We start from the raw sequence: 25,304 nt of genomic DNA, 5'->3' as shown, positions 1-25,304 counted from the left end.
TATACTGTACAGTGTGTATATTCACTGATGTCAAGAATCAGTGGGGAAAAGAATGCAACAGTATTAAGAAAAACATGAAACATTTGTGATTTACAATGTTAGCTACAAAAAGCAATGAGAAATGGTCTCTTCTTTCTTTATGAGGCCGTCAAATATCAGTGGAAGAGAAAAACTTAGTGTTAGTTTATTAACCCCCCCCCCCACTTCTCCATATATGTAACTAATAAATCAAGATTTCAAAAAACTGGCCAATGGCTCCTGCTTTGCTTCTCTCACTAGTGTGAATAGTTAAAAAACCCAAACTATTTTTAGTACAAACACACAAGTCTGTTTTACCATTTGCAACCCAGGATTGTAAAGCAGCATTTCTTCTTACTTATAATAGCTTATAAAAGATGGAACAAGCAAGCTGCATGAAAGAAGACAGCCACAGTGTTTTTCTATTGATGACAACTTCCTTTTACTGTTTGAACTGATTAAAAATGATTCCATTTTGCTTGTGGGTGCATCATGCTGAATCATACCTATTAAGAAATAATAATCCTAAACTGAACTGTTGAGGAACTAAGTTTAGTACAGATTTTTCATAAGCCTCCTTTTCATATTACTTTCCCCATAAGTGCATCCTTGAGATGAATATAATGTAATGAATGGATCTTATGACAGTTGTGGCCAGTTCAGAAGATTCCATCTCCACAACTTGGAAATAGTTAAGACGTACAAACTCCCCTTATGAAATTTTAAGAAGTCTACAAATGTGTTTGAGTACCTTGTGTAAAACAAGAATTCTATTCTTCTATAAACTGAAAGGAAGAAATTACTTGCATGTTTTTCGCACATATACAAAAACATTTCATTCATATTTTCTCACATTCACATACAATTATTAATTCTACTGCAGCAAATCTCCTCTGCACTACATTAATTGTATACCCAGCACTCACTGAGGGACAGCAGCCTACCTAGCAAAGCCAATTTAAAGCAGCTTTCTACAAAAAGACTGGGTAAGTGACTGTAGAGATAGACAATCAAAGCACAGTTGCACAATCGAAACTAATGGCTATGTCTTAGGGGGACAGAGATCTCTTAAGAGTCCCAGAACCAGGTTACTTGGGGGACCGCTTCTCCCTGAGGGTATCTGCCTGTCCTACAGGATTAGATAGGGTGGGTGTGCTCCAGGTCCCCTCCCTTAAGTGTTGCTATCTGATGGGACCTCAGAGGTGCGCCTTCTCGGTGGCTGCCCCAGGCCTTTGGAACAGCCTCCCACCTGAGATCAGAGGAATCTCTACCCTTTCAGCTTTCCAGGGGGCTTGAAGACATGGCTCTTCCTCCAGGCACTGGGCTAGGATGGGAGTTGAGCTGTGAGGATGTTTGGTCTAGCATCTGGGGGGAAAGGTACCTTTGTTTTATGGATTGTTGTGAGCTGCCTAGAGCCATTCTATGAGATAGATGACCATCTAAATCTGGAAAATAAAATAAAATAAAAGTCTCATCCCAGCCTGCCAGTCAGCCTGCACTGGGGGAAATAAAATGGAATGCTTCTCCAACCACCTCTGAGGGTGCAAAGATATATACTGAAAGACTGGAATAAGCCACTGATTAGATGGGAAGATCTGCCTGCTCTAAAGCTGTAGTTTTCAACTCTTGGTACATGCGTAGAACTCAGAAGTAATCTAGGTGAGACATAAGATAAACAATTGAACCTTTAATCATACTTCTAAAACTTACTGTTAAATCTCAATCTCTCTCTCTCTCTCTAAATGCCTGTGAACAGGCAAATCTCATTCTTGTAAAAAAAGTGAACTCTTTGTTTCTATCATGATAGGACCCAGGTTCTTTGAAAGAAAGACTTCAAAAGAAGGTAAAATGATTGCCATTAAGTAAAATAGAGGCATAATATTTCAAAAAGGATTCTCACACAGCTGTAATTTCAACCAAGGAAAATATATAAGAAACTAATTGTAAGCTACAACCTAAGAAACTAAGAGACTTACCAGAGTCCGCAGCCAGCATTCTTCACAGTGCACATGCCAGCACTGGATGGAGGTCAGGGGCATTGTATACGAGTCCTGTTGAAAGAAAGTAAAGGCAGCCGCATCACATACTCTAAAATTATGGCAATTACTGATTGAATCTGAAATTCAGTAGTACAGGGCAGGATGCAATGGAGTTAACATATCTCTACATTTCATTTTCTCATTTGACCTACACACCATTGCTTGATTTTACATGCATCTGTGAACTGATGCACAACTGGTAAATATAAAAGGGAAGATAGTATTACCTCAACGAGAACACACAGAATATAGTGCTGCAAGCTTACCTGTAGATTAGGAACAAAATTACTTTTTACCTTCAATTGTGCAAAATCAACTGGCTTTATTGATTAATCCTCCTTGAACAGACTGATTTAATGTTAAGAAACCACAATTCTCTTTAACAAATGCTTGTCGTAAACTCTTGTTGTAATTATACACACATACACATAACCAGAAAATAATAATATATGCTCACTGTCTAGAGCAGTGTTTCTCAACCTTGGCAACTTTAAGATGTGTGGACTTCAACTCCCAAAATTCCCCAGCCAGCCTGGGGAATTAAAGTTGGCAAGATTGAGAAATGCTGGTCTAGAGAGATAAAGGTAAATGTTAAAAGGCACCCGATATTCACGCTATTGGGGAGATGTGGGGAGAGACAATATTTTCCATGCAGACCTAAATGTATTCTGTGTCCTAGGAAAAGATTTTTTCCTAAAACAGAGCTATAGCTTAGAATGAAAGACAATAGTACCCTTAGAATTAAAAAAAACAACAACCAGAAAGAAAGTTGTAAAACTGTACAACCTGTAAAAAGTGATAGGAACATCTGCAGACTCCAACCCACTAGAGGGAGCTTCAGGACTTCGATAATAAGCTATACTAGTCAGGTGCTCATTATTACAATCTTTCCCAGCTTCTGCTCTCCAAAAGTTGTGGTGTCAACTCCCATAATCCTCAGCCACCATGATCAAAGACTATTTTAAATAATTTAGCTAATGGTCTGCATTTAAGCCTTATCATAGGTTTTGAAATAATTATTTTAAGTTGTGTGTAGCAAATCAGGAAGAAAAACATGAATATATGTTCTACAAGATCAATAGCTATGTGGTTTATAAAAGCAAATCCCATACATTAGGCAAGAGTAATGTCGTATTGTAGCAGATACATTGAAACTAACCTCAGAGCAAGGAAAAAAGTGCTATTTCCCCAGAGTCAAGCAATAGTGGATAATGCTGCAGTTTCTCCTATTAATTGTACCATTTTGCTATAGCCAAGGCAGAGGTACAGTGTCATTTCCTCAGTAATGACCAGAACTGGCAAACTACTCACCATGCAAATGAGACATTTATAGCGGTCCCCACGGGAGAGCTGCCTTTCTAATTCACGAACACGCGCCTTTAGCGCCTCAAATGTTGTCACTGCCGAGTCTTCTGTAATCCTAAAATAGATGACAAAGTCAGGGCTGGCTGAGTTCTTAGAAACATTTCACTGATTTCATTATGTGCCAAGTGCAATAGGCAAACCACATAGAGTTAGGGTACGTCTTGGCTCCTAATGAGTGATTAAACAGATAGAATCAAATCAGCTTATAGATTATGTAGGTTTGAGAATCAGCTGAGGCAGCCAACATTGAATAAGATTTAACAGCAAAGGCCAAGGAGTAAAGTAGAGAATATATGAACTAGTGGGCAAATACTGTATTGTACTCTGGAGTGGGGAAAGTTGGAAGAAGAATACTGATCAATTTTGTTCTAAACAAGTGTGATTCTCCCTTTTTTGCCAAGCTGATGCTAATATGACATTAAAAGTGGAACACTTGTGCAAGTGAAAGATTCACAAAAGGCTATATATCACACCCACATGCACAAGAGAAGTTTTCCAAAAGTTCTGACTTCAACAAAAGCATTAAAAAAGAAGGATTGTTTGGCAAACTGAAGAAACCAAGTATCAAGTGCTCTCTTGAAAGGGTTAACCAATGGAATGCTAAACTGTTAAAGCTTATCTCTAAAAAGAACTTTCACTTCATACAGAAAAGCAAAGAAACTTATTTAGCAGAGGTAGATCCATGCTCTGCAAATATATTAGGTTTAAAAGATTGAGAAGGAATAAAAAGAACAGCCATTGTCTAATATATCAATAACTGCAACTCTGTCATGGATCAGGGAACAAGTAATCCAAAATACGGTTTTCTTTTAAGTTCACGTTAAGGAGCGGGGATGTACTTCTTTGGGCTCATCCTTACTATGTGTCATGAGTACTGATGGTGAACAGGAGAGGGCCTCTATCCAGGGGGGAAAACGCATGCGTAGTACTGAGGAATTAAGCAGCCATTCAAAGAGACACAGATCAGACCCGCCTTAACTTTTGGGGTTTATCTGTCTGGGTTTTTCCCATGCTTCTTCAGTTTGTTAGGATTTTCTGTCTAATGTAGCAGTAATAAACACTAGAGATCTATTCCTTGTCTCAGCGTGGTTCCTGACTGTTAGGACACTATGCCTATACAGTTTGAAAAACATCAACATTCTGCAGAAATTCAAGTTTGCAATAAAACCACCTAGACACACATTTGGCATATATACCAAGTAAACAATTTTACTTTGGTAAGTTTATCTCCTAAAAATTGTCCCCTCTGCTTACTATAGTAACTGATGCAGCCGAATGGGATAAGGAAGGGACAGATGTGTAAATTGAGGGTATCCTTAGAGCAAAGTGTCTCAGCAGATAGAACTACAAAGGGAGCTCAGCTCTGCCAGAATAAATTGTATTTTACTTTCTCCTTTGATAAGTAACTGTTAAAAGTTACTGATAGTACAATGTTTATTTTATGGAAGTTTGGTAATTGTTTTATTGTATTTTTATTATTGATTTATTTTATACAGAGTCCAGGACTCACATTCATGGGTTATTTTAATAAGTAATATAGAATATTCATAAATAAATAAATGAAAACTCCTAGGAAGTTAAGCTGGGTTGCATCTCTGATACGGAGTCTTGCCAACCAAATGAAATTGGAGCTTGGAGAGAAAGGAGCAGGCAGTAATAGAAAATGGATTGTTTATAGGAATCTTAACAGTCCAACTCTCACTGGACAATTTCAGGAAGTCTCTCTGATGATCACTCTTGTCCAGTAATAAATGAATGGATCAGAAGACTATATAGAAGGATAAGCAACACCATTCAGTCCCTGTCTGATACAATGGTCAATCAATAGCAGGACTGTAGATCAGGGTGCTAGTTAGCTGGAAAATTACTGCACTGCTGTGTGCGTCACAGTGGAGGGATTCTGGACAATCAATGAAGGCGGTATTGATTTAGTTATTATCACTTCATATGCTTCAGACATTGTTAACTATACATTTATTAAGGGGGGAGGGATATAGCAAGACTGAACAGTACAACCTTCTCTTCCAACTGAGCCAGAATGCCTGAACATCTCATTTTGGCCCAAACATTATTTAGACAGGTTTAAAAATGTGGCAAATTTAGTCAGAACTTGATAAAAGTCTAGGGCAGTGTTTCTTTCCTAGTATTTCCCACATATAGCTTTGGAGTAATTAAGGAAATTGTTTCTGGAAGTTTATTCTTTCACTCTTATTGATCCATGAACAATTAAATACTTTTTTTTAAATAAGACTGCCAGCTTTTCTTCTGTATCCTGAATTTTGGACATTTTTCATTTTTACATTGGAAAAAGGACATGACATTAATGGAAGAAATAAAGAATGGTCTTTCCTCATTTCAATACAGGAAGAACTACAGGATTCTGAAGTGAAGAGGAAGCAAACTTAAATATATCAAAATAGATACAAGAAATTTATAGACTATGTGACATTTGTTCCATATCAAAAGATGATAATGATTTTAATAAGAAAGGCTAAGCCCAACATCACTACTATTGTGCTAAACCTGGTAATATAGTATGTCCATTCCAATCCCTCTTAGAACAGTATTAAAATGAAGGGTTTTGCTACCCCTGAATAATTGCTGCTCTAGTAGCCCAGCAATGGCCTGATGAACACACACCATATACAAGATGGAAGAGGCTGGATACTCCCCTTCATCCCAAATTTGCTTCAGAATTCAGAATACTTTCAAAACTAATGTTCCCCTGAAGTTTATTTCAGCAGAATACAAATTCCCTTCTTCATAAATAGTCACGCTGTAAATTTTATTGTCCTGCTGTTTATATGTGCCTTGTAAAATATATTTAGAATTGATTATATGCAAGACAAATAAAATTTCATGGACTATTTCCAACACCTGATCTCTTTGTTTTTTCCATCTTTAAACATAATGTTCGCTGCCCTGAGTTATTTATAAAAATAATAAAGGTGGGATAAAAATAAATAAATAAATAACCCCCCCCAAAGTTTTTGTAAGTCCGAGAATTCAAACAAATTCAGGGTTTCTTATAAATTATCTCATAAGGAAATACATTCAATCCTGCTCACTAATGTATCATGATGTCATGAGTACTGATGGCGAGCAGGAGGGGGCCTCTATCCAAGGGGGAAAACGCATGCGTAGTACTGAGGAATTAAGCAGCCATTCAAAGAGACACAGATCAGACCCGCCTTAACTTTCGGAGTTTATCTGTATGGGTTTTCTCATGCTTCTTCAGTTTAGGATTTTCTGTCTAATGTAGCAGTAATAAACACTAGAGACCTACTCCTCGTCTCAGCGTGATTTCTGACTGTTAGGACATCTGGAATTATCTGGTGACAAACATATGCATCAAAATGAGATCCCCCAAAATAAATTTAGTTCTCTATAAATATAGAAATAAAAACAAAACTTTTTTGGATTGCTATTTCCAAGGGCACAGACCTAGTCAACACATAATAAAATACAAAGAAACAACAAATCTATAGAGAAAAAGTGTAATACAAAATTATATGGCAACCCAGTAATTAGTGATGTACAGTGATCTAATATTAAAAGGCACTATAGCAAAATGATCTGAATGAATCTGAGCGCACAAGAAAATACACCTATCAAAAGTGCAAATTTTAATATAAAACTACACTAGATTGATTTTTATGCAATTAAAAAATTCAGTTATGTATTTTATTCACTACATTCACAAGATAGTGTACACTGAATAGTACTCTAAAATGCCATCACATTTAAACTGATTATTTAATTTTAAAAAAATCCATCCCATTTTCTTTCAATCAACATATTAAAAGGCAGTGTCTTAATTATATCTTGAACAATTACTAATTAATAAAAAAGCAAAAAAAAAAAAAAAAGGCAGCATCTGATAAAGCATCTAACTACAAGCATCTTTAAAGAACTCCAAGTGTTCTTTCCCCAAAATCTAACCTTTACTTCCTATATACTTAGTGCCTAATTGTATTTCTGAAGCATCAGCTCTTGTTCCCTGGCTACAAGTTGTTGCATGAAATGCAGTTATGTTCTTTTAAAAACTTCTACTACAGAGATCATATTATTATTACCAAGTAAGTGTGACTCTTTTTCCACCTACAGGATCAATGCTATTTATAATATCCCTAAAACATGCTAATATGTAAAATAAATTTTGGATTATAGTTTCCTCACCAAAGACAACCTTGGCGATTTCAGTAGCCCAGTAACAAACCACTTTATGACTGCATATATTTTAATGGTTCCGCTTACTAGATACCATATAAAATATGTATTTGTGTGACTACAATTATATGTTTTGGCATTTACTAAGGAAAAATGTGAAAACCAGGGCTTGTGGTTAAGTAAAGAGAAAACATCTGCAGAAAATGTGTGAAAATCACATCCAAGACAAAGCTGAAATAAAATGTGGCTACATGTGCCAGTTTCAGTGCAGCCTTAAGAGGACACAACATAATCAACTGGAGATGAAAGCATTAAAAAGCTTGCATTACCAAGATCCTGTTATCTACTTCAGTGACAAGAGCAGAATATGCAAAATGAAAGCTTTAACCCATTTGGATTCTTTTCATTGGCAGCCGTGCAGCCACAGCTGAAGTTGTATAGTAACGAAAGAGGCTCAAGTATCACACTGACTACGCACTCCTAACAGCCAAAACATTTATATCTTACAATGACCTTCCATGTTGAACTAGTTAATTAATGCAATGTAGATGATAGTGCTCCAGTTCAGGCAGCAGCAATGCAAGGTGGATCAAGAAAGCAAGCTGGACCAGGCCAAGCAGAAGAGATTCCTTCTGACTCTCAAACAGTTGTATGGTAGATTTACCCTGCAAAAGGGGAATCAACAGATCTATCAACTTTGCTAAAGTGAACATTTGGGGCATGTACATTCTGCCCAGTATTGGGAACTCTTACATGTGAGATATATTTCTGTTAGTCTGGAATTGAAACTAGGCCTTGCTATCACACAGGGGTGACAAAATGACTGCCCCAGATGGGAGACTGACTACAGCTAACTTAGTAGCCCAATCACAAATCAGAATATTCAGTGAGCAACCAAGACAGAATAGGATATATTCACAGCCCCAATACATAAGACTACCCTATTTATCCACAATTGAAACAGAATGACAAAATACATTTTTATCAATATAGTAGTTAGCTTTCTTGTGTGACACAAGAATGTCTTCTGTTGGGTATCTTTGTAAACAACCTTGAAAAAAGGCTGATTTGGAATCATGTGAAGGAATGCTGCCTACATTGAGGAACTGGCAAGGATTCTAATATACTAAGATGGGTGTCCTTCCATCTTGATTAATGTACTCTTTCTAGGAACATATATTAAGAATTTTGTTCACCTGTAATTATAGTGGTGGCTTATTTTGGCAACATGCCCTAGCCTTTGGTTGCCAAGTTATGAATAATGCAGTGTTCCACAGCCTAATTTCTATGTTCTCAGCTGAAAATATGGAAGAGGTTGCATGCAAGGGTGAGTATCTGCAAAGCAGAGGCCCTCTGTGCCACGAGAGCCTCTATTTTATACTTGCTTGCACAACTTGTTAATGCTACCAGCTGCTTGCCAAGTTTGGAGTTATCTGTTGACTAATTTAATCTTCAAGCAAAGCAAAAGTGTTGTGTTGCTCAACCCCAGAGGAATTATTCTTCTTCCATTTGCATGCTCTATCACAGGGGCATGGCAAGAAAGCTTACTGTCACAAGAAGGCATTCTAAGCTGCATTTAGCTAGGTCCTGGTAAAAATTCCCCAAGGAATTGCTCTACAGAAGGATTCATTATGCTGCTTTCATACCCCTATCCCTTCACTAACACAGAGTTTGAGAATGTCTCTACAGGAACAGAGAATGAGTTTAGGAGTTGGCATTCAGCCTTCCCTGCTTCCAAGACTTACATGGCTGGCATGAATCAAACTGCAGACAGATGGCACCAAAAATCAATAAAAAGGTTAAGAAGCTTTTGAATCAGCGTGATTAAAGGAATGTGTGGGGTTGCAGAGTTTAGTAGCTGAGAACAGTTTTTATTTATTTTAGAAGGGAAAGGATGAACTTGCTCTGAAATTCTAAATGTATAATTTAAGCAATGCACACCACTTAAAGGCAGGAAAACATCTAATTGTAAACTCAGGCAGCTGTTGGTATGAAAAGATTCTATTTTTATACTGAAGTGGTGGTGGTTAGCTTCCCTCACATGCTATACTAATGTTCTTTGCTCTTTGTTTTTAAAACAGGGACACATGCATTTCATAGAATCAATAAAAGAAATGTAAGTAAAATGTTCACAAATGGCCAGGAGACTGACAGCAATATACATTCCACCTTGGCTTCTCACACACAGCTCACTTTCATGAACCCCTCAGTGCTGATAAAAAGTGTTTCATTATTTTAAATGGACCATATCTGCCACTTGCTGTATTTCCAAAGAGCAGTGATAAGCATTATAAGCACAAGAAAAGCTGGTATGCAAGTCCAATTGGAATAGCAATGGTATTCTTCAATGGACCAAAACTACAGTCAGGAATGTTTTCATCTAGGGAAAGCATGAATGGTTTGGTGACTGATACTTGTGGCTGGCCTTATCTCCAGTATTGCACAATTCCCGAGCAGTGACATTGACACAGAACGTAGAAGGGGGCTGTCCAAAAAGGGACAAGCTTTTGGAGGCATATGCTGGATAGAATTATCAATGTCAAATTGACATTAGCCATCTGTAACCTGTCCTTAAGAAGTCACAGGGAGTATGGCATCTGCTCAGGTGGAAAATTTCTCAGTTATCAATCTTGCAAAAGATGATCCTATGTGGGACAAATTACTGAATATGAAGAATGAAATAATAAAATTCCTGAACCCTGACATTCAGCATGAACTGATCAGCATTCTTTCTAACTATGTTAGGGATTGAATCCAAGTGTTAAGGAATATTAGGAAGACAGATCAGCTCAATTTGGTGGTTTGCCATTTATTTGTGGGCTTTCTGGGAACTATTCTTGGTTATATTAACATCTACGGTTATGATTTTTCTTGGCTGCTATATATATTTATTTTCTGTTATTAGGTTTGTATTTGGCTTTGATTTAATGATTGTTTTCCGTCCAGAGTCACTTGTTTGAGATGGGTGGCCATAGAAATTGAATGAATCAATGAACGAATGAATAAATATAAATAAATAAAATAATCATCAGTGGCACAGCATCACAAACATTATGGAACATCAACTGCATTTTCTGCAAATTGGAATTTCAAGACTGACATATGCCATGAGGGAATAAGTTTTATGATGGCCTTTGACACTTTTTTCAGCTACCTTTTTTCTATATGCACTATACAATATCTTTTTCTCATCTTCATTTTTTACAGCCATGATTCTCTTAAATGCTTTTTTTTCACCCACAGCCACCTTCACTTCACCATTTACCAAACTACCTTTTCCATACACCTTCACTTCACCATTCACCAAACTACCTTTTCCATATCTCCTATTAAAGTAATTCTACACACTTCTGTAGCACTCTTTAACAATTCTTTTCATTATATTGCAAATAGCTTCCATATCTTTTTTTATGTCTACTTTCCATTCAGTCTGTTGGGAGATGAACCTGTCTTTTAATACATTTTCATATATGGACTTGAAGTTTCTCTTCTTGCAATTGTTCTAATTCCACTCTTTCATTTTCTTCCATTTCCACTTTTCCACAAGATCCACAAACAAAAAATGTTGTGTCCTACATTAAGAAACTCTTAACACGCTTGTATCCTTTACTACTACTTTCAGTGGACAAAATAAGTCAAGTATATGGATTCTATAGGATTCTAACCACAACAAGCTACATTGTTCTCTTAATTCAAGCTCTCTATATATACATGCTTGGGCTGGGATAATACTGATGTGTTTGTGCAGTTAAGTAATTAGGCAGATAAAAACAGTATTTGGTAATAACTTTAACTTACAGTTTACTGCTATGAGCCACAAGTTTGTGCATTTTCACCTCTGTACTCATTACCTAGCATGGTTGGTGAGATGGGAACAGAAGTTTCTAGTCCCCTTTTCAATTAAGGCTTAATTGGAATTTGTCCAAATCAAAACAAATTGTTTCATTTAAATTATACTTTGGCTGAAAAAGCAACGGTCGCATCATATTTTCTGAAACTGTCTTATTTGCATAAACATAGTATAAACAATCAGAGCTTGTCTGGATTTGAACAAAACAATAAATCAGAAATAGAAAAAAAAACAAATTAGAGGCTTTGATGATGAGTAGAATAGGGCCATCTATGATGCAAAGTTGATTTAACCTCAATTCCAAGCCAAGTGATAAAGCAGCTTCAAAATGTTATTTAAATGTGAGCAAAGCACAGGAGGTATATTTCCTTTAGCTCCCTTATATCAGTGTACAATTACAGTCTCAGATGCTGCTTACTGTCAAGACGTAAAACCTACACTTATATTGGGTATGATGTAGCTCCAGCAAACTATGCACAGACACCCTTGCTTCTATGTACAACATTCACATTTTGAGAAAGCTATTTGCTTAGCCGGGCCATTTGCTTCTTATCAACTTAAAATGAAGCAAAATCTGTGAAATACTGCAAGGCTAAATTAGGACTAGGTGTTGTGTAAAGACAATGACAGCAATTTAAAGGTTATGGTTTGCTCCTGTAGAGACATGGCTCAGCTTCTCAAGTTCTTCCGAGGGAATTAGTATTTTCTAAGCCCTGGTTTTCCTCCCTTGTGGGCTAGCTCCAGTATTTCACAGAGAATCATCATTTATCTGACTGAAACACTCTTACCAGCATTGTCTTCATTTTGATACAGCCCAGCTGAGCACTGCAGAGACTGATTTTTTTCCCCTCTAAGATGTCTTACTCACTCCATACGCTCAAGACTGACAGTTGAATTTCACACTGTAAGAGCCCCCCATTGATTTTTCACTTGTAAGGAACAACTCTACAAATTAAAGTTAACAGTACTGTTGAAAATTTGAAATATCTGAGAAAAGGAATAGAAAGATATTCAATTATATCCTCCTTCTGAGGGGTCCAATATATCTGTAGCAGGAGGGGAGGCAGAACCAAGGCAGCAGGAATTTCCACACAATTTAAATAAAAAACTTGAAAAGGGACTTCTCTGAATGAGCAAAATATTCCTGAAAGGACTATAAGATGCTAAATTATTACTGCAAGAGAAAGGACTCTCTTAGGAGTTGTACGATAACAAACAGCATGTTCTTTCCTCCATTTAGTGGATTTGATTTATATTTATTTTTATAATAAAATATAAATCATATCCACTAAATGGAGGAAAGAACATGCTGTTTGTTTCTAGTAAAATTACACTATTTTCTTTATTTGTAATCATATGCAATTCTTCTCAATTTTGATAGACTGTAGCATCCAGGTAACCTTTGCTAATCTTGAAAAAGCTAAGTCAAGTCAAGACTAGATACTACTTGGATGGGAAACCACCATGAAGTCCCTGGGCTGTAAGCTAGACTGGGAAGTAAAAGAAAGACATACTGAAAAAAGCAGTGGCAATCCACTTCTGTAATTGTTGCCAGTATGTGTCCATGAGGTTATCAGGAGTCAAATTCAACTCAAGGAAGAATTTACATTATCCTGACCACAGACCTTGTAACAGTGATCTAAATATTAAACAGGAGTCCTGGCACAGAGGCTTTCAGTATCAATGAAATGTAGATTAAAGTAATTATGGAACCATATAATTCCTACAAAAAGAGTACAGGATGCCAGTGTAGTTCCTGAACTAAGATACATGTTTTTGAGGCTTAGAATCTGATCTCCAAAGAACTGGGGAGCATCAGAACATTCAAATTCTCTCGTAGCTTGGTTTAAATGAAGTTTTACTCTCCTATTTTACTCTCTTCAATTTCCAAAAACACTTTCTTATAAACTCAGTTTACTTTGGGGCTGCTCACAATGCCTTGTGTTTATATAGCAGTGCAGAAAAGACCTTTGTCCCCTTGGAAAACATAATTTTTCTTTTTCTTTAATAATAATTTTATTAAACATTAAAATTATAAAGGTAAAAATTAATACAAACAAAAAATAGGAAGTGCAGAAAAAATAGGAAGTGCAGAAAAGAAAAAAAGAAAAAGAAAAAATAAGAATATAGTAAAGAAAAAGAAATATATAAAGAAATGACTTCCCCCTTCATCACAATAAGCAATTTTAGTAACTTATCACCTTCTCTTAAAATACAAATGATCTCTTCTTCCCATATCTCAACTCTTATCTATAAACAAATCCTTATAGCCTTGTCGTTCAGACCCAGTCAGAAAAATCCATTACCAGAGATAACAACATATCTATTTTAACCTTGATCAAATAAACCAACTTTAATTCCTTCCTCCTACTTTTAACAATCTTAATGTTTAATCCCTTCAAATAATGTCCAGAACTTTATTTCCTTTTCATTTTTTCTTTGTCCCTTCTCACAAAATCCTTCAAAACTTTAACAGCTCTCTTTTGTAAATCCAATATAAGAAAGTTATCCAAATCACTCTCCCAGTTTATTATTTGTATATCCCTTTTAATTATTAAGACATCAGCTGGTTTCATTTGTATATCCAGTGTAGCATCTTTTTCCATACCATTCTTGTAGCCTATTATTTTTAAATCCACTTTCAAATCAGTCTCAGTCTAAATCTTGTCCAGTAAAACTTGTTCCTCTTCCATAACATCTTTTAAACACAGTCTATCTATAATGGCAGACATTCTTAAAATTAACTTGTGAGTCCACTGTTCACAAATATCCTTCAATATGTCCAATGTATTTTGTTCCATTCTGTATTAGTTAAGTGAAATACAAGTTTTCTTCTAAAACTTTAATCTTTAGTTCTTTCTGGTTCCCTCTAGTGTCCAACCTTCAAAGTCCCATCCTATCTCTCTTTTTTTAGAATTCCAAATGACAGCATTTTCCCACAGGAAGGATTCTTATAATTAATTTCAAAATCTTATTTCAAATCTGGACCCTTCTCCATTTGTAATTTTCTAAAATCAACAATCTAATCATACTTTTGCTGTTTATTCCAAAACAAGATTTTTTAAAAGTCTTTAAACCTGTATTTAAAACTTCTTTCACTAAGGATTGAAGGAAACTCACCCAGTGAGTGCTATAAAACTTGTTGCTTCAAAGGTCCTTAATAGTTGAAAAGTAGTTGATAAGCAATTTCCAAAGTGATTAAGAAATAAGGCTCAGCAAACCCTGTGTCTACATAAGCTACATTATAACTGTGAGCTTGGTTGAAATCCCTCGACTCACAAGTTGACTACAAAAACCTCAGTTCCTGCAGTCTACTCACAAGGAGCAGCTGTCTGGAGTACATGTGGGCAATCTCACAATCGCTCCTTTTTCCAGAGAGACTTCGCTGGCCAGAATTCACTGTCTGACTGCCAATCTCCACTTCTTCAGGGATTTGTAGTTCATCATGAATCCTCACTGGAAGTCCCCGGAAAACATAATTTTTCTAAGAACTACTACAATACAAAGAACAATCAGGTTCTTTTGTCCCCGCAAACTACCACATAGATATACCAGACAGCAGGAAAGAGGACAGAACTAAATATCTCTTATTTCTTCTCTTCAAGGCTGAGAGCTGGTGCTGGTTCAGAGATTAACTAAATTAGAAATAGAAATGATTTCTTTGGAATGCTAAATTAGCAGTCAGTTAATCTGGGCAGAATCTTGACCTCTAGGGTCAAGGAAGGCAGCTGTTCCCCAGAAAGTTCCCATTTTATGGACAGAAAATCTCTGATACTCAGAATAGCATTTCACAACTTAAATTAAGCTACAGAATTATTCCCATTCCCATTTATTTAATATTTATTTAATTATCAAACTTTATCATTGCCCATCTCCCTCCCAAAGAGGAACTCTGGGCAATTTACAATAAAAACGAAATTAAAATCAAGTTACAAAAAACAGTTACAATACAATAAATAGACTAGAAATAAAAAGTGATGGAATCTAGATGGCTGAGAGTTCTTATCAGTCCATGAGTGTAATATATCCTATACTTTCACCAAAAAAATTGTTCTACGTGGATAATAACATACAAATTAAATCATTAAGATATTAGTTAATTAAAATCTCAAATAAAGCTGTCAGAAATAAATCAGAGCACCTATGAGAATAAACCTTGAATTTAAATTGAAACCACAAACATTTCTATTAGGTATAATTCCAGAAAATATCAATAAAAAATATCACAATTTACTAAGATAGCTGCTAATAGCTGCAAGGACAAATTTGGCACAACATTGGAAAAGAGAAAAGAGAAAATCTGCTGATGACACAAGCCTGGGAGACCAAAATTTAAGAATATGCAGCAATGGCAAAACTGACAGTATATATTCATAACAGATGTCAAACCAAATTTAAGCAGGAATGGCTCTCTTATATACTACACATCACACAGCAAGACAAACTAACTAAGACATTTAGAATATGGTTTCTAGGAAAAGAGTTATAAGACCAAGCAAAAACAATATTCTTTAATGCTCAATATAAAGGACAAATATTTAGGTTAGTGGTTGGAAAACAAATGGAAGGGAAGGAGAGAAAGCATCATTAAAATGTCTTTCTATAATGTGTTTTTACTCTATAGCTGTTTTTTCTTACTTTGTGCTTTGTATTTTTAACTTTCTAAAAATCTGTTAAAAGCTTAGACACACACACACACACAAATAAAAAATAAAGCTTACCTCAGTAAGTTATCTTAAAAGGCCAGAATTACTGAGTTTGGACAGAACTGGAGATAGTTGGGATACTATAAAGAAGCTGCTAAGAGCAGAGCAAAGATACTAACAAAAATAGGTTGTTAAGACCTCAACAATAGCAGCTCTTGATTCTAAGCTGTAAACAGAATTTGTAGCAAAAGACTTGAGCTTAACTGAGACATCACTTTGTGTGTGTTTGTGTGTGAATGTATGAGATAGCGAGAGAGAGACTCTCTTATTATTTGGATTTATAGGAACCCAAAATGTATTAGATTTCAATCTGATTAGAAGCATAAATCAAGATTCACACAACCGTCCTTTAATTCGCACACCTTCAGTATTTTTGTTAAGGACAGTTGTGTGAATCCTGATTTATAAATGTTGTTCCAAAGCAAGTCATGTATGTTAGAATTATTAGGGATCAACTCAGCATTGTCTCATAAGCATAACGGGGTCGCTCTAGAAAATCGCATCTCTATTGTGCTTGTGGGATGTCACATGGGTCATCTGATTTCCACTTCCTCCTCCTCCTTGGGCTTTGGGATTAACAGCCTCCATTACCTTGTGGGCAGACAAGCAAGCAGGGGGGCTGCAGAATGCAACTCCTTGCCCTTTCTATTCCACATAGAAAGTGTCTACAAACGAACCAGTGATGATTAAGTGCTTTCTACTATGAATCTACTTGTATCCAGATCTACTGAAGAAAAGTAAGCCATCTCTAGTTTCTTCATCTAACTACAGTGTGAAGACTGAATTCTTTTCTGAACGCAATTAAGCTTAATGTGCAAGTTCCCTTTTTTGGTTCATGCTTCTACTCTGCAAGATTGCTGTTAGCTGCTTGGAGTTCTTTTATTAACCTTTAAAAACTACATCAATGCATGTGTGCCCTGAAGGTGATTAATTTAGCAAGAAGTACTAAACACTTATGGGACGCGGTGGCGCTGCGGGTTAAACCGCTGAGCTGTCGATCGGAAGGTCGGCGGTTCGAAACCGCGCGGCGGGGTGAGCTCCCGTTGCTCGTCCCAGCTTCTGCACACCAAGCAGTTCGAAAACATGCAAATGTGAGTAGATTAATTGGTACCGCTACGGCGGGAAGGTAATGGCGTTCCGTGAGTCATACTGGCCACATGACCCGGAAGTGTCCTATGGACAACGCCGGCTCCAAGGCTTTGAAACGGAGATGAGCACCGCCCCCTAGAGTCGGACACGACTGGACTTTACGTCAAGGGAAACCTTTACCTTTACCTTACTAAACACTTAAATGACTAGGCTGAGGCTTATATTTGTAGTCAAATATGTAACAGGGCAAACTCCAGTTATAAACATCCACACTTGTTATTTAAATTATATTTTTTGGAATGTGCCTGGTTTTTCTATATTTTAGTATATTAATCCCCAAGCAGTTATTGCAATTTAAATTCTTAAGCAGTTTTATGCTCCCACTGATGAGATTTTCTTCTCTGTCTTATGAAGCCTTTGTAGTAAAATTATTCTATTAAGTTGTAGCTTATTAGATGTGATTTTTTTTCTGTTTGTATGTATTTTATTCTAAAAATTGATTAAAACTCACATTTTAATAAAGCAGACTCTCCCATTTTTGAATAGTTTGTTGAGTGGTTATTCTCAAAATTCTGTCCTCTCCTATGGTATACGGATGGAACTGATTGACTTGGAGGCCTGCATGTGCTGATTCCCATCTTTTGAGGGAGACAGGCGGTGATGAAATTTGATAAATAAATAAATATGACTGAAAAAGGATTTGTTAGATTTGTTCATTCCCACATGATAACTAGTTTTCTTTGCTAACAGTGAAGATTACATTAGAATAAAATTGGGGATGGAAATAGCCATCTTATATGAAGTGCCACTTTTATTTTATATTTTTTATCTCCCTTTTAACAAGGAGGAATACAAAGAGAGTAGGTATAACAAGGGGGGTTTTGGTGTTTCTCACCATTTTGTTTTTAACCCTGGAATAAATGAGAAGGGGCTTCTGTCAGAACTGTTGAAATCTGAGTGCTACCCCTTCCTGGAAGGAAGAAATATAGTATAAATAAAAATAATCCATTACACTGGAATAGCTTACCATTTACAAGCTTCTAGCACAGGGCTTTCAAACTTTTTCAGGCCACGGAACCTATTAGTTAAACACAGATTCCTGGAACCCATGATCAAGAGGCAAATCTCTGGTGATAGAAAATAGGCTGTGCTCAAGTGAACTTTTTCCTATTGCCCTTAATTTCTCAAGGATCCCCATCGGGTTCTCAGTTTTCAAACACAGTTTGAAAAACCCTTTATCTAGCAGATAAATCCCTGGATCAACATTAAACATTGTTTCCATATTCTTCAAAGCAAGGAACGAGAACCAATTTTTAAACCAAATTTAAAAAGGAAAAAGTTTACTTTCACTTTTAAAGCCAAACCCTTTATTGTACAGCTGCACAGATGATCAGAATATGCCTCACCTTTTGGGAGTAAATTTGGGAAACTGTAAAAAAGTTTTTTTATGTGCATGTACAGATACACATTGACCTCACTCTTATAAAACCCTCTTCTAAACCAAACAAGCATCTTGCCCAATCAACCATGAGGAGCATGAAGAGTTATATAAAGAAGATAATTATAAAGGGATTTAATGCTTGGTGAACTCAAATTGCTAAGGCTTATGACAAAGGTAGCGCACATGCTTGCTTAACTGGCCCAGCGCCCTGGCTTTGCTCTTATGTAAGCGGCACAGCTGGAGCTGCATCCCAAATGAGATTTGTTTTATGGAAAAGAAGAGTGTGCCCCTTTGCTCCTGGGAATGGCAGCCAGAGTCCCACCTCCCTCTAGTTTTGCTCCACTCCTGATTAATGATCTTGTCTGCCTGATTTATGACCCACCCTGGGAGATTAGAGTTTCCCTTTCAACCGCCCCCTTTCCCCCACAACCTCACAAGCCACAGCCACACTCTGCTAGAAATATTAGAGAATTATTAAATAAACATTCATACGTCATGTCTCTTCCCATCCTGAGCTCATCCTAGTCAACACTCGGCAGCCTGGGCCTGTTTGCTTTTCATGCTGACAACAAACAGCTGGAGTGATTCATGGAGAGGCTGGCTACAATGTTTCATGTCATATATCATGCGAGCAGGGCTCTCTGCCCCAACAGAGATAAACTGATCAAGCACAACGGGCTGGAATGAATTTATGACAACACAAAATTGAGGAAAACAAATGGGAGATGACCCAGTGGGGCACTAACCCAGACTCTTTCCTTGGCCTGCAATCTAGTTTGGTGGCAGAAAGCAAAATTGAACATTGGCACTGTGAATTAAGAGGCTAGCTTCTTAACCCCGAAAAGCCTTGATTTCAAGATGGCACTGGGCTACGTGGCAAGCATCTTCAGGAGGGGAATTTGAAGAGTAGTCATGTTCACTGCCCGCACACAGGTGGAACAGTCTAGCTGAACATCACTTCCAAGATTTAGGGGCCAATAATGCAGAAAGAAAGCCAAAGATTATAGAGGCACACGATAATAGAGACAAACATAGAAAGTGGGCAGAAACAAATATCGTAATAAAACTTTACCTAATTTCAAAATTAAAATTAAAAGGGACAAGAACTTTCCTAGATGTGAATTGTTTTCAGTGGCAGAATAAGAGGGTAAACCAGAAGCAGTAGGCCACGAGTATCAAATGAAACAAACGTTTCAATTTTGGAAACACTTATTCATTCTCTACCCCCCTCCAATCATATTGGAAGAGCTGTAACTTAACTGAAGGATAAGCACATTAGAGAAAATCACAACTAAAGTCAAATCCTGCGAGGCCTTGTGAGACTTCTGGGGGAGGTATGGAGAACTGAAGAAGTCTCAGTGAAAGCAGAGCTGATGACCATGACAAAGACCAAGGAAGCGGTGAGTAGACCGGTCCCTTGGAACCTCTGCGGATAAGGAGAGGACAGGAGATTGCCCACCTGTGCTCTGGACAGCAGCTCCTCACAAGAAGACCACAGGACAGAGGTTTTCCAGGGGTTTGAGTGCTGGGAGACGAATGGGTTAGCCATTCTGCTCACATCTGCAGTAGAGCCTTTTCAAGGACACTAAATGCACCAACTTCACTTTCTAATCATTTTTGGAAATTGCCTATTAACAATCTTAAAAGCTATTAGAGACCTTTGGAACAACAAGTTTGAAAAGTCATTGGGTGAGTTTTATCTTCAACTTTGGACAAAAGAAAAAATGCTTATAAGCTTTAGAACTTAAAGGATTTGAAATAAACAGCAAAAAGCTAAATAAGATTTTGATCTAAGAAAGTTATAAATGGATTAAAGGTCCAGAAAAAATTGGAATATTGACTTGTACTATCAGATTTGGAATTTAAAAAATAATAGTTTCTTGTGGGAAACAGACTTATTTTGGCAATCCTGGCTATTGTAAGCCATAACAAAGATAAGTTACTTTATGATTTTAGAAATTGGACACTAAAGGGGACTAAAGTTTCTAAGCAAAAAGGAAAAAAAAATAAAAGCCTGTTCTTGAGGTTAGTTAATACTGGGTCTTACAAAATGACATAAAACATTAGAAACATTAAAGGAGATCTTTGAATAGAGCCAGAAATTAGTAACTACAGTATCAACACTGTCAGTAATGATGCTGCTTCTATGGATAGACTATGTCCAAAAGTTGTTAATGAAGGAATGACAGTTGAGGAAAAAAAATTATTTGACAAGACAGAGAAAGAACTGAAAGTGGAACTACAAATGAGAGGCTAAGAGAATGTTTGGTAAAGGATGCTTTACTGGATATGCAAAAGAAATTGGCTGAAGTTTTAAAAATTAAAAAGGAATTATAAATGATAAACCAAGAGAATGACCTAGAAAATGGTTTCTTATTGGATCTACAAAAGAGGCTTGTTAAAGCCTTAAAAGAAATCTGTGCAATGAGATAAAGAAAAATTGAATTCAAATCTTACAACAGTACTTGATTGAATTAAATATTAAGACTGTTAGAAGTAAAAGGAAGGAATATAAAGTTGGTTTATTTGATCAAGGTTAAAATAAGAGTCTGATTTTTGCAAAGTTCTGGCAACCCTTTATGGAGTTTTTGCTGACACCAGGATTGAAAAGTTGATGTTTCAGGGATTTGCTTATAGCTAAGGGATGGGATATGGGATGAGGAGATATCTGTTTGTAACCTTATAGGGATGAAGAGTTAATAAATTCGTCTATACTTGTTGTGATGACTTGTTGGAAGTCACTTTTCTTTATATATTTCTTTTCCTTTTCATATTATATTCTTTTTCTTCTTTTTCTTTTTTCTATTCTCTTTCTCTAAGTTTAGTTTGTATTAGTTTTTACTATTTTACTGTTTTTCTTTTAAAAAAGAAATCTAAAAATAATAGATTTAAGAGTAAAGGAATAATTTATGCAATTAAAAAAATTAAGAGAAAACCTTTCTAAAATCTACCCTACCAGAATATCCCAGTTCTTGTATAATAACAAATGAATTGGGCCAATGACAGCTATTATACTAAATTCAAGCAGCAACTGAGGAGGATGGATTAAAATGGAAGCTTGTTAAACAAAAAGCAAATCCAAGATTATACACAAGGGAACAATCAGCAAATTCATGTCTTACTGAGGCAAGTTGTTTGACATGTAAGAGATTCTGCTCCAAGAAGCCTGCAGCACATATTCCATTAACTTTCAACCCAAGTACATTAGCTTTGCACCATAGGAAGGGCAGTTTACTGTATTGTATTAGCTAATTAAAAAGATACTCTCCATACCAAGACTTTGTTTTGGAAAGAGGAGAGAAAATGAATGTCATTCTTATAAAAGTAGAATCAATAAAGAGAATCACTGCTAACTCCATTAACCATTGTTCTAAGTGGGCAGCCCAGCTGACACAAGTGATAAACCATGTGCTTCTAAACACTTTTTAAAATGCTAATCAGACATTATATGGAGCTTAACACAGTAATCAATAAAGTCCAGATTTAAAAGCAAAAATTAAAGTTATGAACAGAAGGAAGTGTTCCCATAGAGAGTCCGCCACAAGCACCATCCAAAACAAGAAAAATGAAACCAATTTAGCCCCAGATTAAGAGCCAGGAACTAGAGATGAATCAATTTAGCTAGCTGGGCTGGGTTACCATATATCATGGCTTGGCAGTGCAGGTGGAAGCAGCCAGACAGTAGGAATAAAAAAACTCACCTTTTTGTCAGGCCCCAAGGTCTGATACTGGTTATCAATTAAGTTAACAGAACCCACCTCTTCACACACAGCATTCTAGCTGCTTAACTATCACAGTGGCAACAATTTATCACACACAAATTCTGGATAAAGTAGGATAAAACAGCTGAAATCTTTGCTTCTAACTACTGTTTTCTGCTCCCAATGGAGTTAAGAGCCTCTAACTAATGGCAGCAACCTATTTCCAGAAGGGATTTCTTATGAAGGAAGTGCTGTCAGGTGCAAGAAATGGTAATTGGCTTTTACTTTTTCTAAAAGGTTACAGAGGTTGACTGTCCAAGTTTAATTTTTGTCTTTGAAGTCAAAGGTTTCTGAATGTTTCATGATAGATCATGATTTGTCACAAAGAAGGACCAGGCCTATATTTTACAGGACAGAATTATTGTATGCATCACTTCAAAAGAGTTTAGGATCCTCCAGGCAGCACTGAATGAAGCATTTAGATAATGTGATCTAGGTGATGCTACCAATTAATCATTTGGACAAGTGTGTTTCAATTTTAAAGGCTAAGATTTCAGAAGACTGACAACTATGGAGAGTTTCTAACCAATGAAACTGACAGACTACTAGACAGGACTGAATTTCATTGCATCAGAGGTTCATAAACTGACCATGTGCACCCACCTCAAATGCTGGTCTGTGACCCCTAAACCCCATTTGCTCCTAAAAAGCAGAAGCAATGCATGCTGCCCCAGATCTAAGTGTCCCTGAAGTTTTAGCTAGTGTGACCTGAAATTGTGGGGTAAATAACAAGTCACTTTCACTTCCTGCTCTTTGTTGGAGTGAAGAGCAGAGAGAGACACACAAAGTTGGCACAGCTGAAAAGTTACATTGTGGCAGTAATTCCTAAGAATGTTCTCTCTTTTTCCCTTTGATACTTAAAGGCAAATACTTAAATTGTGGAACAATAAAAATTCCCTCTGCCCTCCCCAATTGTTTCCAGAAGCTGCTACCAAGAACTTGCACAGGTGTAGGACACCAACTAAACCAAAATCCTGCATAGCTCACAAGATAAGAAATGGTTCTAGCAATTGTTATCAATTTCTCTACATCCACAAGTTGCCTGCAAGGCAGGGAAGGGGATGTGCCCCTGCTCCCAAGTACTGTTGGTCCAGCTGTTTTCAATGTGGACCACTCCTCTTTTCTTGTCACCTAATAAAGTAGCAGCTTTTAGTAAAATCTGCAGCAAACCATACCACTCTGTTCTAGTACTTTAGCTACAATCACCTGACTTTCCCCAAAATCTTCTTTCCTGACCTCCATCCATTTCTTAAGTTCATTCTGTGTTTATTCCCCTCCGTTCTTCTTTCTGCTTTAGCCTCTCATGGCTTTTCTAGTTAGTCCACCAGAGAATGGTCACAGCTTCTGCTGTTGGAGTTATCTCTGGCACTGAAACAGTTACAATGAATCAATCAGATTTATATTCCTCCTTTCTTGTCACAATATTTAAGGTGTAAATAAAAAAAAATATTTTGCATGGGAAGAACATTAGAATTAGAATGCTCTTATTAGAATAAAAAAATCAGTTTATTTCATAGCTAGGAATGATGGGAAAGGATGGGAAAGCAATTAATTCTACAGAGGAAATTATTAAATATATTAACATTAACCACATCCCCTTGATTTTGGAGTGTGGCCACTCAAAGTTCAATGCAATGCTCAAACTGAAGAAGATTGTGCATACTTGCCCAACACTGAAGGCAGTATTACCAGCTTGCTAGACAATGTTGTGTTCTTGCAAAGGCACTCCAATATGCATTTCCATGATTAAAATAAGTGCATATATACCAGATTACCCCATGGTAATCTTCTCAATTCTTAGAACTATCCAGATAACACACATCATTACTATTAACAATGTATTAGCACATGGTACAACCTCAAAGGAATTTACATACATTTCCAGTGATATTTTCCTTTTTTTTTCTTGAAAGAGGTATTTTTAAATTTTTTATTGCTTTTTAAAATAACAGAAAAACAAAAAGAAAAAAACAAAAAGAAACAGTACACAAAGATACATACAATATCAAAAAAGAAATACATAACAAGTGCTTAAAACATGAGAAAAATATAACAGAAAAAGTAAAAGAAAAATATGAAATATATCATTACAACAGTAAAGTTATAATTCTATATATATGTTTAACTAATGCAAATATGATACAAATATGATGCATATATATATATATAATGCACTTGTATCATGCTTTTCCTTAAACTACTATATTTTGTATAAATGAATCCCATATTTCATTGTACTTATCCATACAAAGTCTACCTGTATAGGCAATCCTCTCACAGGTGGCAAGTGTAACCAGGTCTTTCCATTGAGTAAATGGGGCCATACATTTATCTTTCCAATGTTGCAATATCAGTCTTTTAGACATAGTAAAGGCACTCCCTTGAGAGGGATTTGTTTTTAAAAATGGCTTAGCTGTATGAACTTGGTCACATCTTACACAGTATGCACAGCTAAAAATGCCTCTTGCACTTGCATTATTCTCAGTCACTTACTGAGAAATCTAGTCTTTAAAGCATTTCCATGCTGTACATTTCAACGCTACCTCCATAATACCCAAAACACACAAGAAATGAGCTAAAATATCACTGCACGTAGCCCTGCCTGACTGTAAGAAGATGGGACAGTATTGTTCATTGCTCTGAACCCCTCTTTTGGTTTGTCACCACTCTTTGTGGAGCAAAATGATCTGTCTCATGTTACTCATTCCCAGTGGAAATGAAGGTTAAAATAATCTAATTCTATTCTGGAGAAAGGGCATAACAAGTAAGTCTTTTGAAAAATAACACATCCCAGGGGGAAAGAAAAGGGCAGCATTTTGATACTACAGAGAATTTAACACAAGGATAAGATTTGCTATCATCCCT

The 25,304-nt window shown here is 36.5% G+C and overlaps 1 protein-coding gene across 4 annotated transcripts in view; it reads right to left on the bottom strand.

Annotated features, from left to right (window-relative positions):
• RNF220 (ring finger protein 220) overlaps positions 1-25,304 on the bottom strand; it is a 373,167-nt gene that overhangs the window by 25,457 nt on the left and 322,406 nt on the right. For all 4 annotated transcript variants that reach the window (XM_063297793.1, XM_063297794.1, XM_063297796.1 and 1 more), the window contains 2 exons: positions 3,369-3,477; positions 1,995-2,069 (listed from right to left, as the gene is read on the bottom strand). In XM_063297793.1, coding sequence (XP_063153863.1) covers positions 1,995-2,069; positions 3,369-3,477 — 184 coding nt within the window. The remainder of the gene's footprint in view (positions 1-1,994; positions 2,070-3,368; positions 3,478-25,304) is intronic.

This window comes from Candoia aspera, chromosome 3, assembly GCF_035149785.1.
Source record: "Candoia aspera isolate rCanAsp1 chromosome 3, rCanAsp1.hap2, whole genome shotgun sequence".
NCBI classification, from domain to species: domain Eukaryota; kingdom Metazoa; phylum Chordata; class Lepidosauria; order Squamata; family Boidae; genus Candoia; species Candoia aspera.
Note: the sequence above shows the minus strand (reverse complement) of the source record. Positions and strands in the feature narration are given on the sequence as shown.